General features: G+C 40.9%; 1 protein-coding gene across 8 annotated transcripts in view; it reads right to left on the bottom strand.

The window, feature by feature from the left end:
* The window catches only part of LOC138746184 (monocarboxylate transporter 2-like), a 107,775-nt gene that overhangs the window by 25,686 nt on the left and 55,617 nt on the right, over nucleotides 1-26,472 (bottom strand). The window contains exon 1 of one of the 8 annotated variants that reach the window (XM_069904169.1): nucleotides 776-866. The exons of the other annotated variants lie outside the window; for them this stretch is intronic. Within the exon in view, the coding sequence (XP_069760270.1) occupies nucleotides 776-821 (46 nt within the window). The 5' untranslated portion in view covers nucleotides 822-866. Of the gene's footprint in view, nucleotides 1-775; nucleotides 867-26,472 lie in introns of those variants that run through there. 8 annotated transcript variants of the gene reach the window in all.

The following is a 26,472-nucleotide window of genomic DNA, read 5'->3' as shown; positions in this document are numbered from 1 at the left end:
AAATCTAAAATATAACAGAATACACGGCCTGTCAGATGGGATCGGTGGAGGGAGGGTCATGGAGGAGTGGGAGATTGTCTGCTGGAGCAGAAAAAAGACATGATGTATCAAATGGTGTCCTTTTGTATAGTAAACTACAACAGTTCCAATGCCATTAAATGAGAGGTGATCTCACAGAATTCTCATCCAAGAAAAATGTAAAATTTATGATTTATAACATTAAGCTGCTCAACCAAGCAAATGAAAACAACAATTTTTAAAAATTATTTTATATATATTTTCAAATGAACATGAAAATATGAAATTCATCAATTACAGGTACACAATCCTTTATCTGGAACCCTTGGGGTTCTGAATTTCAGATTTTTCAGGATTTCAGAACAAAAGCTAGCTTCCCCAGATTTAATCCCACCCGAATTGTGCTCCCCTATTCATTCCCTTCCAGTCATGCTGGCGTCTCTCTCCCCCTTGCCCACCCAAGTCGTGCTGCCATTCCTCCCTCCCCCTCGCCCACCCGAGTTGTGCTGACATCACTCCCCCCCGCCCACCCGAGTCACGCTGCCGTCTCTCTTTCACCCCCGCCCACCCGAGTCACGCTGCCGACTCTCTCTCCTCCCCCCCGCCCACCCGAGTCACGCTGCAGACTCTCTCTCCCCCCCCCGCCCAGCCGAGTGGCGCTGCCATCTTCCTCCCCCATTGCCCTCCCGAGTCGCGCTGACGTCTCTCCCTCCCGTCCACCTGAGTCGCGCTGCCGTCTCTCTCCCCTCTCACCCACCCGAGTCGCGCTGTTGCCTCTCTCTCTCCCTCCACTGTAGCACCATCTGGAAAAAAAATGCCAGATTTTGGAGCTTTCCGGATAAAGGATTGTGTACCTGTACATAAAAGAAACACAATCTTATCATTAAATGTTGACTTTGAGTTAGCAAAGAAAAAAAAAGAACAAGCCCTAAACCTTCCCCCTCCCATTTACAAAGTAAGATGGGGTCGCTGGTATTGTGCTAAATTACCGTAGGTGTTGATAACATATAGGCTGCAAATCACATGTCAACCCAGACTCAATTCTCAACAGTCGATTTGGAGTTTGAAAGGAAACGGAATCATTAGAAATGTTAACGCTGCTTCAATAATCCCGAACAAAAACTTCCCACAGTAAAATTTTAGTGTTTCGCCAAACTTTGTGTTGCAGAAAGGATAAATGAAAATGAGGAATGAAAAAAGTAAAATGAAATTCAATTTCATTTATTGTTGTCTGATTGTACATGTTGTACAATGTGATGAAACAGTGTATCGCTGGACCATAGTGCGCACACGCATTCACATAGTACACCCTACACACAAACGACATATATACATAGCGATCCAAAATCAATTTCTCTCTCTCTCTCTCTCTCTATACATATAAAAAATATATAATTTACAGGTCTCTAGAATTGTTTAACAGTCTCACTGCTGTTTCCCAGTCTGGCAGTCCTTTATTTTCTAATGCTCCTGTATCTCTTCCTTGAAGATAGTTCGCAAAGATACTGTGGCCTGGATGGTAAATCGAGAACTTGCTCTGCACAAATTGGCAATTTTGTTTCTTACTTACAACAATATAATAGGCCAGCATGGTTAGCACAATGCGTGTGACCTGGTTTCGAATCCCGCACTGTCTGTAAGGAGTTTGCACATTCTCCTTGTGCCTGCAAGGGTTTTGGGGTATTTGAGCAGTCAGATGGGCCCATTACCGTTATGCCTTTCCAAATTAAAAAAAAATATATAATTCAATGGTAGAGATTTTGCGATGTCTCGTTGTTGTGAAGAACAAAACAGTGGAACTCCAATCCTCTGGCGTGCTATTGGACAGAAATCCAGATGGTCCAGAATTTAGCTCGCTTACTAGTTCAGGATGGGAGCCAAACAGAAACAGTTTAAGAAATTCGGCAGGTCGAGTAGTAATAAGTGAGAGACAAAAAAATGTTGGTGTTTCAGGTTGAAGCCCTTCATTAACTTCAATCATTCCTTTTCTGCCACAGATGCTGCTTGATGCGGATGGGGCTAGAGTTCGGACTCTGAGCTCGGTGTGAGGCCAGAGCTAGGGTTGGGTCCAAAGCACCAAGGGTCAGGAACATGTGGAGGTTTGAAGCTGGAGTCAGATGGTAGAGCGCTTGTGTGTTCCCCATTCCCTTTAAATTTAACAGGTTTACCAGAAAATAAAGGGCTGCCAGCGAATGGGATTAGGGTTCAAATCCTGCGCTGTCTCTAAGGAGTTTATATGTTCTCCCCTTGTCTGTGTTGGATTTCCCCAGGGGCACTGGTTTCCTCCCACCATTCGAAATGTACTAGGGGTTGTAGATTAATTTGGTGTCATTTGGCAACACGGGATCATGGGGAAAAATGGCCTGTCATCATCCTGTACATCTAAATTCTAGGGTCAGTATGGTTGGTAAAGCAGTTAATGCAAAGCTAGTAATCGGGTCTTGGGTTCGAATCCCACGCAGTCTGTGAGGAGTGGTACGTTCTCCATGTGTCTGCATGGGTCTTCCCTGGGGGATCCTTTCACCATTCAAAACGTACCAAGGTGAGGGTAAATTGGGTGGCATGGACACATGGGCCAAAATAGCCTGTTACTGTGCTGTATGTCTAAATTTATGCCTTGTACATCTGTGTCGACTGTAGAAAGGGAGAATAAAAGTGTGGACATGGAAGACTGCATATGGTGTAATTTAGAGCAAAATCAGGAAGCATCCATAAAGGCAGAGAATTTTTGGGTTGAGACCCTGTAACAGAAATAAAAGCATCAGAAATAAAAACTTGTTTCTGCATGAGCGCGAGTAAGATCTAATAACCTGGAAAATCTGATGATCGAGCACCACCAAAGTTCCAGAACAATGGATCTGCTGCAAAAAGGAGATGAGGAAACATTTCTTTAGCCAGAGGGGTGTGAGTCTGTGGAACTTGAGGTTGGCAGTTGTTGTAACAGGTGGCTGTGGACATGAGGTTGTTGGGTGTTTTTAAGAGAGAGATTGACAGGTATTTGATCAGTATTTTATCAAGGATTATGAGGAGCGGGGCTGAGTGGGAAGATGGATCAGCACATGATTAGAATGGCGGAGCAGACTCAATGGGCTGATGGACCTACTTCTGCTCCTAGATCTTATGATCTTGTGACTTGAAAGCAAATTCTTTCTTTCCATGAGTGGGTAACACTGCTTGAAATCATTTTAAAGCAGCGTTTATTTTCCAGCATATTTTAAAATTGCATCCAATTAATGCCTCAATTATCAAAGCACTTTGAGTTAAGTGGTTTTACTTGTCAACACTCCAACAGCTGGCTCCTCCCTCTGGGTAAAGCTAGATCGGTGTTAGGCCTGATATTGGCTGCAGACCCAGAATTGTACATTAACAAGTTTGACTACTGGAAATCCTGTTTCACTTGCACATGGTCAGAGTAAGGTCACATTCATTTCGGCTATTGCAATGTTGGCTCAGTTCTTGGTGTCTCGAGCCAGCACAGTTACTTTTAAACGCTGCTGACTTTAAAGACAAAAGCTTGGATGCACTGAAATTTTGTGTGAGATTGTGAATAGACTTATTTTGGAGCGGAAAATAGAACAGCAACAAACAAAATTTCCTTAAGTTCAGAACCTAATCACAATACTTCTCAACACGTGAGACACACAGGAGAATGCAGATACTGGAATCTAAAACTCAACACAATCTGGGGTAAAACATGAAAGTCTGCAGACACCATGGTTGATGTAAAAACACAATGCTAGAGAAATTCAGTTGGTCAAACAGAGTACTTATGTAGCAAAGATAAAGATACATAACCAATGTTTTGGGCTTGAGCCCTTCATCAATACCTGCTGATTTTCTGTGGCATTGTGTTTTGACTAAACACAATATATTAGGTCTGAATGAAGGATTTCACTCGAAATGTCAATCTTTTTTTTTCTTCCCAATGATGCTGTTTGATTCGCTGAGTTCCTCTGAGCAGATTGTGTTTAACTTCTCAAAAGTTGCCTTTTATCTAGTCGATACGAGTCAAACCCTGTCATCTCTTAGAACCAAAGCTCCGAATTCAGTGCCAGAAAAGGCCACTGATTAATCCAGGAAAACCAGCAATTATATCTTGGCAAAGTGCATTGGAATAACATGATTGAATTCTTCCATGAGAAAATGTTAATGAAGGGAGCAGATGTAATATATGCAAATGTATTTGATAAAGTATCACTCAAGCAGTACAGAAAGATGATGGAACCTAGTAGAATTAAAGTCGACTCAACCAAACATGAACCTTACAGCCCTGATACGCTCCTCTACAAACTTCCTATGGTCTCCTTTCTCCGAATCATTGAGAAATTAGAGGGAAGGTCTGCGTTCTCTCATGCACCTGCAAAGTCGAATATAGAAGCATTCAGGATCTTCCACTTACGTGCAGCTCCTTTAGCTGTGTGCACTGCAGACAGATGATGTACTACAGCTTGAGGCCTCAAATGTAACGTGGAGAAAAGCAGGGTCCAAAAAAGCTCGTTATTATCATGTGCTCAAGTCAGTCCTACAGCATCAAGTATGCATGTGCACAACCTCATCGGAATTCCTCTGCCAACAATTTGCATGGAACCGCTGGAGGCACCTCCACCCTTCCACCACTGTAGCAATTTATAGAACATAGAAGAATCAGCTTGAAAATAGACTCTTCAGCTCACTTTCTGAGCCGAACATGTGGCCAAAGTTGAAGTAAAACTCTGGTGCTTGAATATCCCTGCATATTCATGTCGATCTAGAAGCCTCAAACATAGTATAGGCTTCCACCACTACTCCTGGCATCCCGATCCGGACTCTTTTCACACAACATATCATCTGGCATATTGAGGTCTTGAAGTTTCCCAAAACTCCACACATTCTTGTGTCAGTTTTCAAGTTTCATGCATTTTTAAATATTCTGATATAAGCAAGAAATTCTATCTGTACAAGTGCCTTATGCAAAGATATACAAATGACATGCAGTAGATTTTAAACAGAATTCCATTCCTCGCTGCCTATTCAAAGCGAATACGGAAGCACTCAGCAAAGTGATAGAAAGTTGACTTGTACCGAGGACCGCACCCTTTCAAAACCAATTTAAAAATAAGAGCACTTCTTGGAAAACAAATTGTTTCCATTGAGGCTGTGATTTAGTGTCTTCAATAGTTAGTTTCTACAAGTTATGAGCTCATGGTATTTTGGCAGTGTGTGTGCATGACTGTGGAAAGAACCTGATCTCGCTGACACTGAATATCTGCCAAAGAACTGGTGCTCTTGGCAATGATCTAGGTGTGGCACTAATAAGACTGGTGGTAAGAAATATCGGATGGGGGGTGGGGGGACAGTTGCAAGGGTGGAGGTGATCGTCGTGGTGAGATGGCCGTGGAAGTGGAAGGTATAGCATACTTGATACTTGGAAGTATGATGTGGTAGCGATTAGTGAGACATGGTTGCAGGAGGGATGTGATTCGCAACTGAATATCCCTGGGTTTCGTTGTTTTAGGTGTGATAGAGTCGGAGGGGCAAGAGGAGGTGGGGTTGCATTGCTTGTCAGGGAAAATATTACAGCGGTGCCTAGGAAGGATAGATTAGAGGGCACATCCACGGAGGCTATTTGGGTGGAACTGAGGAGTAGGAAAGGAGAGGTTACACTTGTAGGGGTGTATTATAGACCACCCGGAGGGGACCGAGACCTAGAGGAGCAAATCTGTAGGGAGATAGTAGATATTTGTGATAAGCACAGGGTTGTAATTATGGGAGATTTTAATTTTCCACATATAGATTGGGAAACACATTCTGTGAAAGGAATGGATGGGTTAGAGTTTGTGAAATGTGTGCAAGATAGTTTTTTACAACAATATGTAGAGGTGCCGACCAGAGAAGGAGCAGTGTTAGATCTACTGTTGGCAAATGGGATGGGTCAAGTGACGGAGATTAGTGTTGGCGAGCACTTCGGGTCCAGTGATCATAATGCCATCAGCTTCAATGTCATTATGGAAAGAGAGAAATCAGGGCCAAGGATTGAGGTTTTTGATTGGGGAAAAGCTAGATTTGAGGAGATGCGAAAGGACTTGCAGGGTGTGCATTGGGACAATTTGTTTTATGGGCAGGATGTAGTAGAGAGATGGAAGTCTTTTAAAGATCAGATTTTGAGAGTGCAAAAGCTTTATGTTCCTGTTAGGTTAAAAGGAGGGGCAAAAGGTTTGAGAGAGCCGTGGTTTTCAAGGAATATTGGAAACTTGGTTCGAAGAAAAAGGGAGGCGTACATTAGATATAAGAAGCATGGAGTTAAGGAGATGTTTGAAAGATACATTGAATGTAAGAGGAATCTTAAGAGAGGAATTAGGAAAGCTAAAAGAAGGTACGAGAAAACTATGGCAAGCAGGGTGAAAACTAATCCAAAAGAGTTCTACAAATATGTTAATGGTAAGAGGAAAGCTAGAGACAAAATTGGTCCCTTAGAAAATCAGAGTGGAAAACTGTGTGTGGAACCTAGAGAAATGGGGGAGATATTGAACAGTTTTTTTTCTTCGGTATTCACTAAGGAGAAGGATATTGGGAGATGTGGGATAAAAAAAGCAAATTGGGTAAATATGGGGAATATAGAGATTACAAAAGGTGTAGTTTTAAGGCTTTTGAAGAATATAAAGGTGGATAAGTCTCCGGGACCAGACGGGATCTTCCCCAGGACATTGAGAGAAGTGAAGGAGGAAATAGCAGAGGCTCTGGCGGTAATTTTTCAAATGTCATTAGATATGGGGATAGTGCCGGAGGATTGGCGCATTGCGCATGTGGTTCCGTTATTTAAAAAGGGTTCAAGGAGGAAGCCTGGCAACTATCGGCCTGTAAGTTTGACGTCTGTGGTAGGTAAATTAATGGAGAAAATTCTTAGAGATAGTACTTATAAACATCTGGATAGACAGGGTCTGATCAGGAGCACTCAACATGGATTTGTGGGAGGAAGGTCATGTTTGACCAATCTGATTGAATTTTTTGAAGAGGTGACTAGGAATGTGGATGAGGGTAGCGCAGTGGATGTTGTCTATATGGACCAGTAAGGCCTTCGATAAGGTACCACATGGAAGGTTAGTTAGGAAGGTGCAGTCTTTAGGTATAAATTTTGAGATAGTCAAATGGATTGAACATTGGCTGAAAGGGAGAGGCCAGAGAGTGGTAGTGGATAATTGTCTGTCAGGTTGGAGGCCGGTGACCAGTGGTGTGCCTCAAGGATCTGTATTGGGCCCATTGTTGTTCGTTATATACATTAATGATCTAGATGATGGGGTGGTGAATTGGATTAGTAAATATGCAGACGATACTAAGATAGGTGGAATAGTGGATAATGAAGAAGGTTTTCAAGGATTGCAGAGGGATTTGGGCTGCTTAGAAAAGTGGGCTGAAAAATGGCAGATGGAATTTAATGCTGATAAGTGTGAGGTGCTTCATTTTGGTAAGAAGAATCAGAATAGGACATATGTGGTAAATGGGAGAGCATTGAGGAATACAGAAGAGCAGAAAGATTTAGGAGTGACGGTACATCATTCCCTGAAGGTAGAAACTCACGTGAATAGGGTGGTGAAGAAGGCTTTTAGTATGCTGGCCTTTATCAATCATTGCATGGAATATAGGAGTTGGGAGGTGATGTTGAGATTGTATAAGACGTTGGTGCGGCCTAATTTGGAGTTCTGTGTGCAGTTCTGGTCGCCTAATTATAGGAAGGATATAAACAGAGTGGAGAGAGTGCAGAGAAGGTTTACCAGAATGTTGCCTGGGTTTAAGCATCTGGAGTATGGGGAGAGATTGGACAGATTGGGTCTTTATTCTTTGGAGCGTAGAAGGTTGAGAGGGGATTTGATAGAAGTATTTAAGATTATGAAAGGGATAGACAGAATGGATGTGGATAGACTATTTCCGTTAAGAGGAGGAAAGTTTAAAACAAGAGGACATGAGTTAAGAATTAAGGGGCAGAGGTTTAGAGGTAACATGAGGGGGAACTTCTTTACTCAGAGAGTGGTAGCTGTGTGGAATGATCTTCCGGGAGAAATAGTGGCGGCGGAGTCAATTGTATTATTTAAGAAAAGGTTGGACAGGTATATGGATGAGAAGAAGATGGAGGGTTATGGGCATTGTGCAGGGAGGTGGGATTAGAAAGGGGTGTTTGGTTCGGTGCGGACTAGAAGGGCCTAATGGCCTGTTTCCGTGCTGTAATTGTTATGTTTATGTTATGTTATGTACTCCAGAATCCTCATCTGATAAAGTATTGATGCTTTCAGACAAGGCTTTATATCTTGTGTACCACAGAGAAAGATAAACAGCTGTTGATATCCATCCCCCTGAGTTGGGGATATTTAGGCCATCATTTATTGCCCATCCCTTATCGCCCTTGAGCTGTTGGTGATGAGTTGCTTTTCTGAGCCATGTAGTTTTAGTGGTGATGTCACACTGTCGTGTCATGTGAGGAATGGCGGGCTGGTTCCCCATACTATGCACTTGGTGCAGGAGTAGGACACCTGACCCCTCAGCCTGCTGCAATGATTACGGGCAGCAGTGACTCCATCTGCCTGCTGTCTTCAACTCCCCGCATCTGCTGTCGCAGAGAAAGGTTTCCATGTATGCTCTTTGGGACACGGTCAGCTAATATTATCTATTGATTTATGGTCTTACTTTAACCTCTAAACCATGCTCTTAGTTCAGGAGCCATGTAAAAATCCACTCTGATATGGGACTGAAGGAATGCCGCATTGTGCAGGGGACTGTTTCTGTACTGTAGAGTTCTATAGTTCTCAGGGGGCAGACTCTGCTTCATTTGCTTTCTCAGGTATGCATTGGAGAATCATTGACGTTAATTGTGGTGAAAAACAAGGGAATTTTGCCAGTGCTTGGGATAAACCATCCATTCATTAACATCATTAGTTATTCTTGCTTCTCAATCTACTGAATTGGCTGTGAGATGCACTATTAGACGCTGAAGGGAAGAATGGGCCATGAGAGTCCATATGTACCTACCTACAAAGAGTTTGTGTATTGTGTATGCTCATGTATAGGTATGTTCACTGTATATTCAAGTTCTGACTTTAAGTGATGTTGACAGCACTAAATTGCTGGATATGGTGGACCCAGCCACGTAAAGAGATAGGAACCTTACATCAACGGGGCTTTCCTTCAGGTGGTCACTGCACTGAGTTATACTTTGAAGAAGGCCTCAGACCCAAAATGTCGGTCATGCATCTTCTTTCTTTTTCAATATTTTTATTAACATTGAAATTTCACATCCAAAAACATCTGGATATATGTTAAAAGTCAAAAAAGATACATTATACTTAAATCATATCATTTCATCCAAGGTAATCCACATTTTAATCAAACAGATTATATTGTATTGATATTATATTATTTTATTATAAAAAGGAAAATCTAAACCTATTACCAAAGAAGCTGTTTGGCCAAAAAAAGAGACAGAATTCTTATCAGTGATAAATTACCTCATTAGTCAACTGTTCTACCTTCATAACAAATCAAAGATTATAAAAGTAACTCAAAAAGGGTCCCCAAAGCGTTTGAAAATCTACATTCAAATCAGAAATTGAGCATCGAATCTTCTCACGTGGCCAGTGAGCACGATTAGGCGGGGTAACATCCCTCCGTCAGAGCAACTCCACCCGTTGAGCCATAAGAGAAATAAAAGCTAATACGTGCATCTCAGATGCTGTTAACATTGGGTCACTCTCTCCAACAACACCAAATAAAACAATTAAGGGATTAGGTTTAAAATTAACTTCAGAAAGTGCAGAGAAATTTTGAACTACTTCATTCCAATATTTCTCAAGACTCTGACATGTCTAGAACTTATGGATTAATGAAGCACCTCCATTGTTGCATCTATCGCAACAAGGAAGGTAACGTATCTTTACCTCCTACAGAAGATGTGAGACCAGCTGAGATCCTCCAGCATTTACTGTACGTTTTTACTAGAGTTCCTTGAGTGACTGCCCAGTTGTCAAAATGAACATCTGGCTGTGACAGCTAGGGCACGATGGAAATTTATCCTTCAATCAACTTTGCAGAAAATATTATCTAATCAATATCTCAATACTGCTTGTAGGAGTTTACTGGGTGCAGGTTGATGAATGTTTCCTACAATACAATAAAGAACACATTTCAAAACTACTGGAAATGTTTGCATGATGTACAGCAGTTGTGAAAGGTGAATTCAAAACTAACTCTCTCTTTAAAAAGGAAAAGTATGCATTATATTTCCCTCTAGTCACTGCAAGTTAGATAGATGTGAAATTCAAGGACTCTTTCCCAGTTCCTGTAATCAAAAAAAAAATGGATGATCAATAATCTGGTATTAAATTTGAATAGCTTGCTCGAAAATCTCAGAAATTCTGGAATAAATTCTGCTGCACTGTTAAGTGACACTACAATTCACCGATGGCACAGCAACATCTTGCCACATCACAGGCTACCCACAACCTTTCAGATCTTGAATGCAGTCCTTAATCAACTCCTCACTCACCATCCCCACCCTTCTCCACCAAGTCTTCCTTTACATAGCTCAACACTCCAGTGAAGTACCCTTGGAATGCTCATTGCCTGGCACCAGACAGTTGACCTTTAAAGAGGTAACACTTTCCACAATATCACATTGAAGTCCTTTTCCCGACTCTGACACGCTTGCAATTTACTGAGAACCCCCACTCTTTTAGGCTGGTAAAATCTATGCTGTGCCCTTGAATGCAGCTGTTCGTATTGACAACACAGGAGATGAATCAGCCAAATAGCCACGTTTTTGCTTGAACTGCAGCTGAGACTCCTCTCACCTTTCATCTAAATATCAACATGTCCCACTGTTCATTTTTCCTGAAGTGCTTAAGATGACTTGTCCCTAAATGCCTCTCTGCCGGTGACCTCAATTTTTTCTTGCGTGCTGAGTTTCATATTCTAATCATTCTTTGAGTAAAGACGTTGTTCCCAAATTCACTTTTGGTTTTGTGTATGATCACATTAAAGATATAGACCTTAGTATGGCCTCTTATACTTTCAAGTATTTCCATAATCTCAAACAGTTCCATTAGACTAATCCAGAGCATTCTTAAAGGACACGAGCCTCATCATCTCTCTAGTCAGGTGAAACCACTTAGTTCTGATTTTCTTCTGGTACATTTTTTAAATCCTTTTTCTTTTACTTGTTCTGTCATCTGATACAGGTTTTAGTAATCTTGAATTTAAGGCCATAAGATATAGGAGCAGAAGTAGGCTATTCACCCCACCGAGTCCGCTCTGCCATTTCATCTCAAGCTGATCATTCTCCCACTCAGCCCCACTCCCTGAAGTCGTGGCCTCTTGTCCTCGACACCCCTCCCCCCCCCCAACCCCTCTCACCATAGGAAACAACTTTGCTGCGTCTACTCTGAACTTGTGTGAGCTGGAGTTTTGATGAGGACATGGTGCTTTTTTTGTCTTTACGGTTTTTTTAAAACCTTCTTCGGGTGGCACGGTTAGCATAGCAGTTAGGGCAATGCTGTTACACCATCAGCATCCCACGTTTGAATCCAACGCTGTATGCAAGGCGTTCGTACGTTCTCCCCACCCTCCAAAGATGTACAGGGTTTGTAGGGCTTTAAGGGCCTGTCACCATGTTGCATCTCTGAAATTTTGAAAAAAATCTAAGCCTTACAACTCTAGGTAGTCTAGATTCAACTGTAGAGAGAAATGAGCCCATTCTAAAACAGCACCTCAAAAGTAAAAGATAAAAGATAAAAGTCAGTGCTTAGATTATGAAACAGATAGAATGTCATTCAATGTTTCCCAAGAATTATGGGCATCTTTATTTGTTTTATAGTTTTATCCTTTATCACATCATTAAATTGTTTCTTGACCTTGGAAAGATCAATTTATTTCTGGAGCATGCTCCTTGCTCGTATCAGTCACACAAGAGCAACTCCACAAGTGGATGAAGTTTTTGCCAACAGTTTTGCCGAAGTATTTCACTGCAAGATAGGCAGTCCACTTAAACTATGTCCGATTCCCCCTTATCACTAATAAAAAAAATATAATTTATTCAACAACTCGAATGTACATGGTTCTACAAAGTTCAAAAACCAAAAGAGGTTATTTAGGATTCCCTAAAGTTTGCTCAAAGAAAGAAAGAAAGCTACAGATGTCATAAATTGGAATTTTTTAAAAAACTGACAATGGCAGAAAATTCTGCATTCTTGCATCTTCAGGTTGGTCAAAGAAATGGAATGGAAAACGAGAATCAGAGTAGAAGGGGGAGAAAGGGCCAGGAAGAGGATTCCAGAGAGCCAGTTGCAGGCATGACTGTCATGGATGGTGAGATGAGTTCCAGAGAGAGAGAGATGAACATGCTGGCAGAAAGATAATGCTCAGACTACTGATTGGAGATGAATTTCTAGACATTCATTTCCAATAATGCATTCTGTAACTAATAAAAGCACAAAAGTTTATTTGGCTTTATCAGATTGCTGTTCCTCTTGCTTTAAAATGCATAGGGTCAAGCACCAAAATCTAGGTAATACTTCAGAGAAGTATTGAAGGAGTGGTGCAGTGTCAAAGGCATATTGCTCCCTTTTGACGCCCACGGGTCAAAGCCACAGTGTGGTACAGTTGCTGCAGAGAAGTGGATCGGAGGTCAATCCACAGGACCATAGGAGTGGGAGAGAGGATCACTGGAGTTTCCTTCCCTCCCTTCAACGTGATCTACTGGGATTGTTGTCTGAAGAGGGTGTGCAAAATTATCAACCCCTCTACCCCCACACACAGCATCTTTCAGCTGCTCCTGTCAGGAAAAAGAGGCAGGAGTATCGGAGCCAGCAGCATTAGGGTGAGAAACAGCTTCTTCCCACAGGCAGTGAGAATGCTGAACGACCAAAGGAACTGATCACACTAACCCTCCGAGACTTTGAAATTCACAAAACATTTATTTATTTGTATATATGAATACTAGTCTGTGTAACGTATTGTCTGTCTGTATTTGAGGACCGGAGAGCACTGTTTCGTTGTCTTGTACTTGAGCAATCAGATGACAGTAAACTTGCCAAAGGACAATGCAAAGATATTCCACCAAATATGATGCCTGCAGCTCTAGTGAGATGCAATACCTTCTGGTCTGCCCACTTCTTAAGGATGGCCCCTGGTCAATATCTTGCCAACACCATCCACAAGTTTGAAATGTATTCACCAAAGAAAATAAAAATGATTTTAGTCACAAAAGAGGTAGATTACGAGATGGACTATCTTTTGGGGAGAATAAAAGTTAAACCAAGAGTCTACAGTCTCGAGTGAATTTGAAAGACTCCTTGAAACCATTCCGAAGAACAAAGGGCAATATTTACAATAGTAAATCCTGAAGGTCTGCAGACAGCATAGTTGAAGTAAAAAACAAAGTGCATGAGAAACTTAACTGATCAAACAGTGTACTTTATATAACTGATCAAGAAACATAACAGCCCTGATGAAGGGCTCAAGTCCAAAATGTTGGTTTTGTATCTTTATCTTTGCTATATAAAGGACACTGTTTGACCAGCTGAGTTTCTCCAGCATCGTGTTTTATCCCTTAAACAAGATCAGTTATACAGATTGTAATGCCTCACTTGTGTACAATTTTCTGAACACATTTTCAGCATTTTATAAGGGGTGATTCCAATTCGTGAATACTACATTGATGGTCAAGTAGTTCAGATGATCCAGGGAGTTGTAAAAGGTGCTGGCATCTTTTTCCCCTCCAAGGATGGACTGCAACTCAAACAAACTCAGTCGTCCATTCTTTTTGACTGATATAACCATATAACTGTTTACGGCATGGAAACAGGCCATGTCGGCCCTTCAAGTCCACACCGGTTCACTTGAACAACTCCACTAGCTTCCCCCTCCTGCTCTCTGCCCATAACCCTCCAACCCCTCACATCCATGTACACATTAGTGTGACATACAAGGAAAAAAGCATTTATCCTTGTTCCATTCCCTGCAGAATAATTCAACTTAAGACACCAATGCTTGTGGAAGAAAACCAACAAAAACAGGACTGTGTTCATACTTAATAAAATTAATTTATTTGTCTGTCCATAGTCATCATCAAGGTTTGGCCAGAAATTGCCAAGATCATGGTAACAGTATCAACGTGAGACTTTAGCCACATTCATTCACAGGAGAAACTGTCCCATCAGAGACAGATCGTGTATGATTGAGAAATTACTTTGCACAAGAGTAATTTGAATTAATCACTGAATATGTTTGTATGGTAAAACAAGCAAGGCTGTTGCTGGGCAAGAGTCCAAAGTATAAATTTCTTTGGTTTTATATGACTGCAGATACATGGGTTCAGAATAGATGGGAGAGCTGCAAAAACTGCTCGAGGCTTTGGCCTTTTTTCAACTAACGCCAGAGAACAAAGGCAAAAACCAGGAATAACATTTCCATTGAGATCCACACCTCACTGCTAATCCAAGTTGCTATAGCAAAACACACACTGTCACAGTATAAAGAAGCTGAGTTCAAGCTTGTTCAATTAACTTTTAACTATATAGTTGGTTCTGCAGGATCAAGTCATGAGAGAACATTTGATAACTGTCACATTTCATTTGACCACTTTGCATGAAAATGTGAGCACACTTGGACTGCTTTGTAATGTAATACCTCACAAATCAATGATTGCTATCATTGGAATACAATTCAATTACAGTCCCCCTTATAAAGTCCTATACAATGCAGCAACTAATTAAACACCAAAATTGCAATTTCAGCTAAAGCTGTTCACCAGGCAGCCCAATTTAAACAGATATATTGTATGTATATCGTTTAGCCTTTTTATGGCCTATTCAAAGTTATTTATCAGCTTAACCAGTAAGTTCCCAAAGTCCATAAAGACAATTCCTTTCTATTCTTGTCTTGAGGAATGCTCTGAAAATGCCACACAAGAAGTCCAAAGTTGATCATGGAGACATAGAATTGTGTATCTCAGAAACAGGATCTTCTGACCACTGTATCCATTCCATCCAGCAAGTCCGATCAATACTTATCCCGTTTACCACGACTTGATCTGGAGATTTGGTGGTTCAAGTGTTAATCTTTTTTTTAATTTAGACATACAATGTGGTAACAGGCCTTTTCAGCCCATGCTGCTTTAATACCTCAATTAACCTAAACCACACCCCTCCCACCCTTCTTTTGGAAGGGTGGGTGGAAACCTGAGCACCCAGAGGAAATCCATGCAGACACAGAAGGAATGTGCAAACTCCTTATAGACAGTCCTGGATGCGAACCCGGGTGGCTGGCACTGTAACGGCATCACACTTTTACACTAATCACACCACCCTAATCCCGCTGCTTCTGAAATTTTTTGCGTGCACTTGCCTTCGTCACTTTCACAAGCAGTTTGATCCAAATTATACTTAACCTCTGGGTGAGAATAATTCTTCCGAATTATTAAGCCGATGCATTCTGCTCAGGTACCTCCCTGTTAGTGGGGAAAAGTTCTTGCTATCAATCCTATGCCCCCCATAATTCTGTTCCTCTTTATCAGCTCAAGGAAAACAAGCAGTCTCCCCAGTCTCTTCCCAGAACTGAAGTCCATTGCAGGCCACATCCTCTACAAATGACTGTATAATCACTTCTTTCCTGCTACCCACAATGTTCCAGCTGTGGCCTTACCAGTGATTTGTAGAGTTGTATCAAGTCCTCTCAGCACTTATAATCAATTCCCTGCCTAATGAAAGCAAACATTCCACATACGTTCTTCATCGCCCAATCCACCAGTGCAGACCAGTAGATCAAGGACCCTTTATTCCTCCATATAGCTTAGTGTCCTGTCATTAATGGTATTTACTCCACCTTGATTAGAGCTCCCAAAGTGCATCACCTTGCACGTAATACACCTAGTGTCTGTGAGAATAGGTCTTTCCAATCCCCTTTAACAATGGGATCCAGAATTTGGATTTAACAAAGGAATTCCTGACCTAGATGATGGTTCCCATTCCCACCAGTTCATTTCCTGAAGGAAGGACATGAGACCCTTTTGGTAAATATTACAAGCTCTTGTTTTATTTAATGAGTGTTACTTTGGGGGTTGGTTTAGGCTGAAGCCATTTACATTCTTCACAAACATTTACAGACTGCATGAGACCATCAGGACCAGTCTATAAAAAAGGTTGATGCTCTCAACTAAGACCAAGAACAACGGTTGTTTATTCAGGGGGAGAAAAAAAAACAAATTATTTTCTGTTTGGAGAGAAAGTTGTTCAGGAACAAAATCCCAGCTAGCTTTTAAAAGGAGAATGGACTAAAAAAAAATTAAAGAACATGGAAAGGGACAGGAATATGAAATCTATAGATGTGTTTAAGGGTTACTGTAGGCACAATGAGCTGAATGGCATCTATTTTAGATTAATTGGCTGTTATCAACTGACCCTCTTTTAAGGTAAACAGCAGGAGAATTTGTGGTGGAGACGCGTGTTTAGTTCACAAGGATGCAAGAGTGGAGGGCTGCAGTTAGTAATAGTGGAAAGAAAGTATTCTTCCTGGAGGTCTCTGACTACTGGAGTAACCAAGACCTTCTTATGCCCTCTTCAGCAAGCTTCTGTTCTGGGACCCCTGCTCGGTGATTTTTATAAATTACCTGGGTTACAAATGAAGGATGGGTCAGTAGGTTTGCAGATGACATGAAGGTTAGAGGAGTTGTGGATGGAGCTGAGGGTTGTTGAAGGTTACAAGAAGATACAGACAGGATGCAGAGTTGGGCAGAAGGATGTGTGAGGTGATGCATTTCAGAAGGGACAAACCAGAGTTGAGTACAGGGTCGGTTACTTAACAGTGTGAAGGAACAGAGGGACTTTGGGGTTTAAAACCATGCAACCCTGAAGGTCACTGCACAGGTTGATGGGATAGTTAAGACGGCCTATGGGATGCTGGGATTCATTAATAAGGGGATTGAATACAGGAGTAGAGAGGTCATATTGCAACTCTATAAATCTCTGGTGAGACCACACTTGGACTATTGTGTTCAGTTCTGGTCACCTCATTATAGGAAGGATGTCGAAGCCATGGAGAGGGTGTAGAGGAGATTTACCAGGATGTTGTCTGGATTGGAAAATAGGTCTCATGATGTAAGGTTAGCAGGGCTGGGACGTTTCTCTTTGTGGTGTAGAAGGATGAGAGGAGACTTGATAGAGGTCTACAAGATTATGAGAGGCACAGATAGGGTGGACAGCCAGCACCTGTTTCCTAGGGCAGGATCAGCAAACACTAGAGGACACGAGTACAAAGTTAAGGGAGGGAAGTTTAGGGGAGACATCAGGGGTAAAAAAAAATTAAAGATACGGAGAGTTGTGGGTGCCTGGAATGCCTTGCCAGGGATGGTGGTGGAGGTTGAAACATTGGGGGCATTTAAGAACCTCTTAGACAGACACATGGATGAAAAAAATAGGGTTATGGGGTAGGGAGGGTTCATTAATTTGAGCACAACACTGGGGACTGAAGGACCTGTACTGTGCTGTATTGTTCTATGGGAAAATGTGAGCAAGGTTGAAGGGTACTTAATGGTCAACATGGGGACTAGGGGCTGTAGGGCCTGCATACATACTCCATGAACCACACCAATCCCAACTTATCACAGCTCATCATTTATGACCTGAAAAGATATCCAATCTGACTCGAACTCACAAAACTTATTCAACAAGATCAATTTCCACGTTGGTCACCCCTGTTCATGATGACACTAAGGACGATTGCTGGCCAGCGCTCCCATTTCACAAGTTTATAAATTTTTACAATTTTATTTACAACATAGTAGAAGCCAATTCCAGCCATTAAGACTAGTGCTTGCCTAATTACACCCAAATCAACCTACAATCTTCATACATTTTGAAGGGTGGGAGAAAACTGGAGTGCCTAGGAAAACCCACGCAGACTCGGGAACAATGTACAAACTCCTTACCTACAGCGCCAGACTGTGCTAACTTGTTATGCTACCAAGTCAAATCAAGTCAAGTTTATAGTCATCTGATTGCACAAGTGCAACACAGTGAAATAGCACTCTCTGGTCCTCAGTGCAAAACACGCAGACACACATCTACACATAACACACATACAGACAGACAATACATGTGCAGAACAAGAATTCATAGATACAAGTAAATATTGTTTTGTGAATATGAGAGTCTCGGATAGTTACTGTGAGCAGTTCCTTGGGTCATTCAGCATTCTCACTGCCCATGGGAAGAAGCTTTTCCTCAGCCTGGTGGTGCTGGCTCTGATCCTCCTGGATCTCTTCCCCGACAGAAGCAGCTGAAAGATGCTGTGTGCAGGGTGGAAGGGATCCTCAATGACTTTGTGTGCCCTCTTCAGATGACGATCCCAGTAGATCATGTCTATTGGGGGGTGGGGGTGGGGGTGGGGAAGGAGTCTCCAGAGATCCTCTCATTTCTAACAGAGCTAACATTAAAACCTGCAGATGCTTCAAATCAGAAATAAAAACTAAAAACACTCACAGGGTCAGGCAGCATCCAGAGAAGAGAAACAGAGTGAACATTGAGTCAACGAGGTTTTGTCAGATCCAGGAAAGAGAGAAAACAAGTTGGCTTAAAGTTGCAGAAAGGAAGGAGTGGGGGTGGATGGGTTAAAGGGAATACCTCTGATTTGGCAAAGTCAGGATTGTCATTGGAATAAGCAGAAAAGCTCATCCAGTTGTACAGTTAGTGAGAGAGAAAACATGAACAAAGGAATATGAAAACTGAAATGAGGCCATTTTGGGAGTGAGAACAAGAACAAACAAGAGCTGTACTAATGGCGAGATGAAAACTGAGCCAATATCACTGTGGGAGAGTCTAATTCTGGCTCAGACTGAAGACACGAGTTACCTGAAGTTGTTATTTTTAATTGGCTCTATATTTTTATGAAGCTGCCATGGTCTAAGCTGTCAATTTCACAAGTTGCCAGATTAATCCTTGATTCTTGCTTGCTCTGCTTTTCACTTGGCCTTACATTGGCCACCATTTATTTCTGAGTTTGTTATCGTCTGATGAATTTCTTTCAGTGCGAGTACAAGTGACATTTATGTTTGACATGGACAAGTAATTCCATCTGGGGGCAAGATTTTGCTGGTTTTTCCAGGGCACATCTTTACTGTTACTCAGTCACAGACACAGACAGCATGGAAACAAGCCCTTTGTCCATTGAAATCACATGATTGACCATGACTGCATTGAAGGGCTGAATGGCTTTCTCCTGAACTTATTTTCTATGTTTCAGGAACCCATTTGCACAAATCCCATTTCTATTCCCCCAACATTCTCTATACAGCTGGCTCATGATTCTACCGCTCACCCACACAACTAGGGGCCACTTACAGTGGCTGATTAACTCATCTCTAGGATGCGGGAGGAAACTGGACCAGCTGGAAGAAACCCATGTGGTCACAGGAAGCAGATGTAAACACCAGTCATATGAGATTGCGGCTAGGACTCTGGAGCTGAGAGGCAGCAGCTCCACTAACTCAGATTTATTGCAAGAGAAGATACATGACATCACATACAAACCAGAAATTCTTTTTCCTGTGGGTGTGGCAGAATTACTGCTTATTGGAGGTGCAAAATAAACTGTACTCAACATACACATGTAAACAAATAAAGAAATCTAAACAAACTGACTGTGCAATTCAGAGAGTGAGAAAAAGTGCAAGAGTCCTTAAATGAGTCCCTGATTAGAGTTTGTCGATGAGGAGGCTGATGGTGAAGGGGGATCAGCTGTTCCTGAACCTGGTGGTGTGAGTTTTGTGGCACCTAGGCCTCTTTCCTGATGGTAGCAGTGAGTACAAAATGTGTGCTGGATGGTGTGGATCCTTGATGATTGCAGTTGGTCTCCCTGCAGATGTTCTTGATGGTGGGGAGAATTTTGCTTACGTTGTCCTGGGCTGTGTTCACTACCTTTTGCAGGGATTTATGTTCAGGGGGATTCTGTGATTGTAGCAAAAATCCAGAAATGCTGGAGGAAGCCCGAAGGGAAAAAAAGGTAAAATATCTTTAACTCTCATGGACACTGCAAGTCCTGCTGAGTTCCTCCAGCATTTCTATGCTTTTGCTCCGCTAAATGTGCAAAATGTGCCATTACACATCCATGCATAACCCTGTAAACAAGTGAATTTTTTGTGGCTTACTCTGTGCACTTGGGGATTCAAATATCTGCTTCCCCACCTTTAGCTATTGCCATAAGTCCATCCCTCCATGACACAAAATGCTTTGTGCAATGTGGCTCTGTTATAATGCGATCGTTTGGGTCCATAAAATCTCATCGCCAAAAAGGTGGGGTCACGCTAAATCATGGTTATAATAAATCTTTGTTGAAAAGGCAATTTTGCTGGCAGGAAACAAATAAAATGTGCAATGCTGAACCTAATAATCCAGTACTTATGATTGAGTGTCTGAGTATAAACCTGTGTTTGGAACTGCCATGACCTTCCCAACACCCCCGCTCCTGCTGGGAGCCCAAGGTCCACGGTCCTGCCCAGAGCCCGAGTCCAATGATTCATCTCATTATATCGGGGTGCCAGACAACAGGGAGCAGAGGAAATGACCCTACGGGACGGTGACCATGGTGGGCCAGTAGAAGCTCGGAGGCTGAAGTGCACACAGGCTGTTGGCAACTCAAGGCGAGATACCCACAAAGGATACAGGCTGGGTGACTGCGGTCAAAGCACTCACACTGCGCTGCAAACTGCTGGAGACTAGGAGGAAACGCTGAAGGAGTAGCAGGTATCGGAACCGGGATGCAAGAAGGCGCTGGAGGCTTCCAGATTGTGCCAGAGCTGTGCATCTGGAGCTTGGGTTGCAGATGGTTTGGACTGTGGACAATCAGTGACCCGTTTTGGGGGGGGTGGGGGGGAAATAGTTGAGAGTCTCTTTCGCTTCTTTTTCTGACTGTAAGGGGCACGGGGCAATTTAGGGTGATGGAAAATCTTTGCCTTACAGAAGACTAAAAGAAATTTTAAATATTATCACATTTTCTATTTAATTACATAATTATATTTCAAGATTAATTTATTGTCATCTTAATTTTTATTGCAAACTAACAATCTGGAATGCAAAAAGAAATAAAAGCAGCTTTGTTGAACTTGGCTGTTGTTACTGTAATTTATTACAATGGCCAAATTGAACTTTGTTTCAAGGACATTCTAATTTAGGTTAACAAGTCAGCATTTGCTGAAACGTGAAGTTAGAAAAAGCTGGTCTTGTGATGGGCATTTGGTGATACGAGATTCTAGGACTGTTCTGTTGGCAAAACAGGTCAAACTCTTCATGGAAAACTGTACGACACGTATTAGTTTCCATAAATAAGAGTTGCATCAGGGCCGAGCACTCATGACACTGACGCTCCACCTTTTAAAATTATATCCTGACTAATCTTACTATTGCCACATTTACATGTGGCAGCCAAACAATAAAAAGAGGAACTTAAGAATTACTGCAAAGAATCACCTTGGCATTATTTTCAAAGACCTTCAGTTAAAGGCATGTTCCCTCCATTCCCTCAGCAGGGGTAAGATGGACTGGCATTATTTCAAGACTATGAAAATTAGCACGAATCCTGGCCAAAAATTAATCTTTCACCGCTTATTAAAACTGTCTGGTCAAAGCTGGAACTTGCCAACACTACAAAAGTACTCCAGTGAGGTTTCTGCCAGCCCACTCTCTGTTCTCCCTCTATTCCCCATATCTCTGCCTCCTATCCTCCAGCTCTCCATCCCCTTCCCTCTCCTCTCACAGAACCATCCCCCCTCTCCATTTGCTGTTGTGCCCTCCACCGATTACCTCTTGCCCGAGGGTCTAAGCTTGTCCTCCTGCCCCTTTTCTCCATCCACCTCCAACTCCCACCATTTTATTCAGACACCTGCCTACATTTTGCTCTCATCCCAGAACAATTTCTCAAGAATAACTATCAATCTTTTGTCATACTTCTGACGTCAGAGTAAAAACACAAAGCTGGGGAAATGATACCTTGATGAAGGGCCCAAGCCCAAAAATGTTGGTTGTCTATCTTTATCTTTGCTACATTATCTTTGCTGTTTGACCTGTTAAATTTCTCCAGCGTCTTGTTTCATCTTTCTTTGAAAGATTCTTTGTGGAAGTAAAAACATGAACTAACACATGTAACTCCCTTGGGACAAAAATTAGAATAGAAGCCAATCAATATAAGCGTAACCAACCTGAGATTCTATTGTGGAAGAGCAGTGCGGTATGTAATTGTCTTGTGCTCTGAGTCAGCTTCATTTATATTAAAACAGCATTCGCCCTTCTAAAGAAATAACCATTAAATAAGCTGAGCATTCCAGCAACCCTGCTGCATTCCCAATTGTATTTCACTTGTGATCAAAACTTCATTTCATTCTTTGCGTGAATCTAGCAACTTATGACAACCCGTGTAACATTCTGAGTCTCATGAAATAATAAGATTATTCCACAGATTTTGTAAAGGGCATACAAACAATTTGAAACCAATACCTCAGACCTAGAATCTTGAGAACACTAAATAGAATGGGTTCTTGTGTTTCAACCAGCATAGAAAAGGTCAACGAGGGTGCCTTCCAACTACAGATCTCACTGCAAAGTCCATTATCCATGGTAAATGAGGTTATGGGATAGGGTCAAGAGCCCTTCAGTCAGGTTTCGCAGATTTGTTTTAAACATGCACAAGAGGCTGCAGATGCTGAAATTTGGAGCAAAAAAAAAATCAGCTGGAGGAACTCAGCAGGTCAAGGAGCATCAGTGCGTGTGTGTGGGGGGGAGGGGTAGAAGATTGGTCAATGTTTACAGATTGGAACCCTTCAAGATCCAGGCTTGATTTTAAATGGATGATATTGAGAACCTGCAAATCGTATAGGAAGAACAAAGAACTGGAATGGAGCAAGCAATGGAAGGAGTGGACCACCCCATAAATTACCCACCCACCTGCCCATCAGCTGCTTCCTGGCCCATCACTTGAAGAAGCTTTGTTTCCCCACATTGGTTTGATTAGCCAGCACAGACCCACAAAAAGTGAGTGAGTCATCCTTGATTATGAAGAACTGCAGAAGAAAAATATGCAATCAATGTTAGGATGCCCTTAAGTTAAGATACACGTCTAAACAACCCAGATGGTTTTAAACACTTTGTTCAACAAGATGTACAATATCATATCACATAGCAACAGGGTGAAACACAGATAAAGTTTCACCTGCACAAATTGAAATCAACTCTTCAAGTTACCTAAAATGCAGAGCTTGCTTCCGACAGAGGTCAAACAGCCCTGAATATTTAACTGTCCATAGGCAATCACCAGTCTCAATGTGTCAACATCTCTTGTCACATTCTTAGCTGTATTATGACATTTTCCAAAAGATTATTGTGATTGTTCTACTTGGATCTGCAATGAGGTAACTGTGAACTGATATTGCCTGATTAAATTTCAGCCAAATGCATTGGGTTATCAAGAAAACATGTCTGTTTGTCACTGAGACTCCACAGCCTCTAACATTTCTTGAAGGAGATTTTCCAAAAACCAGGAAGAACTACATTATGATTCTATCATGAGATGCCTTGATTGAGGTACATTTTGAATGCCCCCTCTGTGACAGAGCCAAAACTTGTTCCACAAATAAAAACAAAGAAATACCCAGCAATGTGGAGAATGAAACAGATTCAACGTGACACATTAATGAGCCTTTAGCACTGAGTTAACTCTTGTTTCGTTATTTTACAAAGTTGCTTCGTGATCTGATTATTTGAAACTATGTGTTTTTTGTTTCAAATTACTCACATTTGCAGTTTTGTTTTCCTTATGCCTGCAAATAATTTGTGTATATTCTTTTTACAAATAAAAAATTTAAACTGCAAAGTATAAATAGCAGCATCCAGTGGAATTCACGTCGCAATAATGGGGTTTTCATGAGGTTCCTTTGTTGGTATGTACAATGTAGCAGAACAAGTACTGGCAAGCTATATTTAGGCTTGAGTTTTCCATCAGTTCAGCCAAACGTTTGGAATAGCTGTCCATTGTAAGGGCACATTATTCATCAAACCCTTGATTAGGGCCAAGTTCTGACAATCTTGTCTTTTTTAAAAAAAAATTATATTGTTGTTTTTATAAGAAAAAATACAATAAAGAAAAAGGATCGAAAATTAAAATAAAACGTCACATACATATTTATATTCAGATAAAACTTCAAATTTTATAAACTCGGTCCCCCCACCATTGCAATGAGTGAAAATTTAAAAAACATAAAAAGTATTATATTAAAAAAACCACCTAACCTACTCCAATTTAAAAAAACTAACCAAAAAATGCAGCTGAGCAGCTTATCCTAAGGGTTACATATATTTTGTAGCTCTTGGTTCCTACTGTGAATCAAAAATCAAAGGTAAGACTATATCTCATATGGAAAAGTGAGTACATCTAATCGCATTAAAAACATATATATCAAATGAAAATAAGATAAAAGGTACCATGTATCTTCAAATTTCACCAATGAATCAAATATATGATTTCTAATTTTTTTTTCTGAACTGAAACAGGACATGATATGAGAAAACCTCCGAAACACTGTTGGAGGTCTAGAGACTTTCCATTTGAATAGGATGGTTCTTCTAGCCAACAATGTAGAGAAGGCCACAACTCGTTACACCGATACAGAAAAACTCCCCATGTCTGGGTTGGGTCTACCTGGAGTACAGTTGAAAAGATATAAAAAAATTTATTTCTAATAGATTTCTAAGGATGAACAAGACCAAAACATATGTGCCAATGTAGCAATTTCATATTTGTATCTGTCACAAATAGGCCTATATTAGAAAAAATACAAGCCAATTTATCTTTGGATATGTGAACATGATGCACCACTTTGAATTGGATTAATGAATGTTGGGCACATATTGAAGATGTATTCACTGGTTTAAAAATCTTGTCCCATAGATCCTCTGATAAGGGTCTTGCAAGTTCCATTTCCCATGTCTTTTTAATCTTATCGTAAAGTACTGGACCTAATTTTCATTTCATAATCTATCATATATAATCCAATTAATCCTTTCTGAGAAGGATTCAATTATTATCAACTAGATCTGGTGTGTATACAAGGAAAATCCAGTAATATGGTATTTAAGAAACTTCTAATCTATAAATATCTAAAAGAAATGAGTATTTGGTAAGTCATATTTAGTTGCCCGCTGTTCAAAAGACATTAAGCAACCTTCTTTAAATAAATTTGCAAAATAAACAATACCTTTGATTTTCCAAATAGAGAAAGATTGATCAATTATTGATGGTTGAAAAAAAAAGTAATAAGAGATAACATTCGATAAAACAGTTTTTGAAATTAAAAAAAATTCCTAAATTGGAACCAGGTTCACAATAAATGTTTGGGTATTGGATTAAATATATTCCTATTGATCTTGGAAAAGCTAAATGTAAGAGAGGTACCCAATAACAAGGCCACTAAATATTGCTGTATAGATCACAATTCTAAATCTGTCCATAGTGGACAATCCAATTTATCAGAATTTTTAAAAAATCCAAAAAGTTAGAGCAATTTTTTGAATGGGCGGCAGTTCATTTTGATCGCTCTATTTTCAGTAAAAATTTATGGAGGGAAGAATAGCAGTATAGTGAGTCTGCTAAGCTGATGAAAAAAGGGCACTTACCTTGTTATTGAATAACATTCACTAAAAATAAAACATTTGCAAATATGAAGCAGAAAATTTAAAATCTGGGGTGGCCTTCATGTTCTCCATTTCACAACTCCTATGTTAGATCATCTATCTGCTTTTATCTGTGTTCTCCCTCTCTCACTGGCCCCATTCACTCATTGGCCAGATAATCCTATCTCCATGGATACTCTGGTTTTACCCAATTAGAGACAACCCTACCCACACCATCTCTACAGCTTCAGGACGGTTTTTCATCTTCTTCCCCAATCTGATGACCAGCAATTTGAAACATTAACTCTATTTTTCTTCCCACAGATGCGGCCAAACCTACTGAATATTTCCAACATGTTTTTTTTTCAGTCAAGTGATATTTATTGAAAAAAGAGTGAACAGATTTAAATGCTATGCTGTTAGAAATAAATTGCTTTGACAACATCAAAAGCAATTATAGCTCTGTGCACTATAAATTTGAAAGGCAGTAAATATTGATGCAGGTTTATTCATGTAACTGGAAAAAATTATATTATAAAAGAATTACAATTTAAACAGTAATGCAGAGTAATTATAAAAATAAATGTTTTTCCTATTTTATACAACATTTCAAACCAGGGACTGGGCCCACTTCAGTTTGCCTTTCATTACAATAGGTCAACTGCTGATGCCATCTTGCTGGCCCACCACTCTGCATGAGACCACCTGGACCACACCAAGACCTGCATCAGGCTCTTGTTAATTGACTACAGCTCAGCATGGAAACTGCATCACTCCAGCCAAA

This window comes from Narcine bancroftii, chromosome 11 (assembly GCF_036971445.1).
Source record: "Narcine bancroftii isolate sNarBan1 chromosome 11, sNarBan1.hap1, whole genome shotgun sequence".
NCBI classification, from domain to species: Eukaryota; Metazoa; Chordata; class Chondrichthyes; order Torpediniformes; family Narcinidae; genus Narcine; species Narcine bancroftii.
Note: the sequence above shows the minus strand (reverse complement) of the source record. Positions and strands in the feature narration are given on the sequence as shown.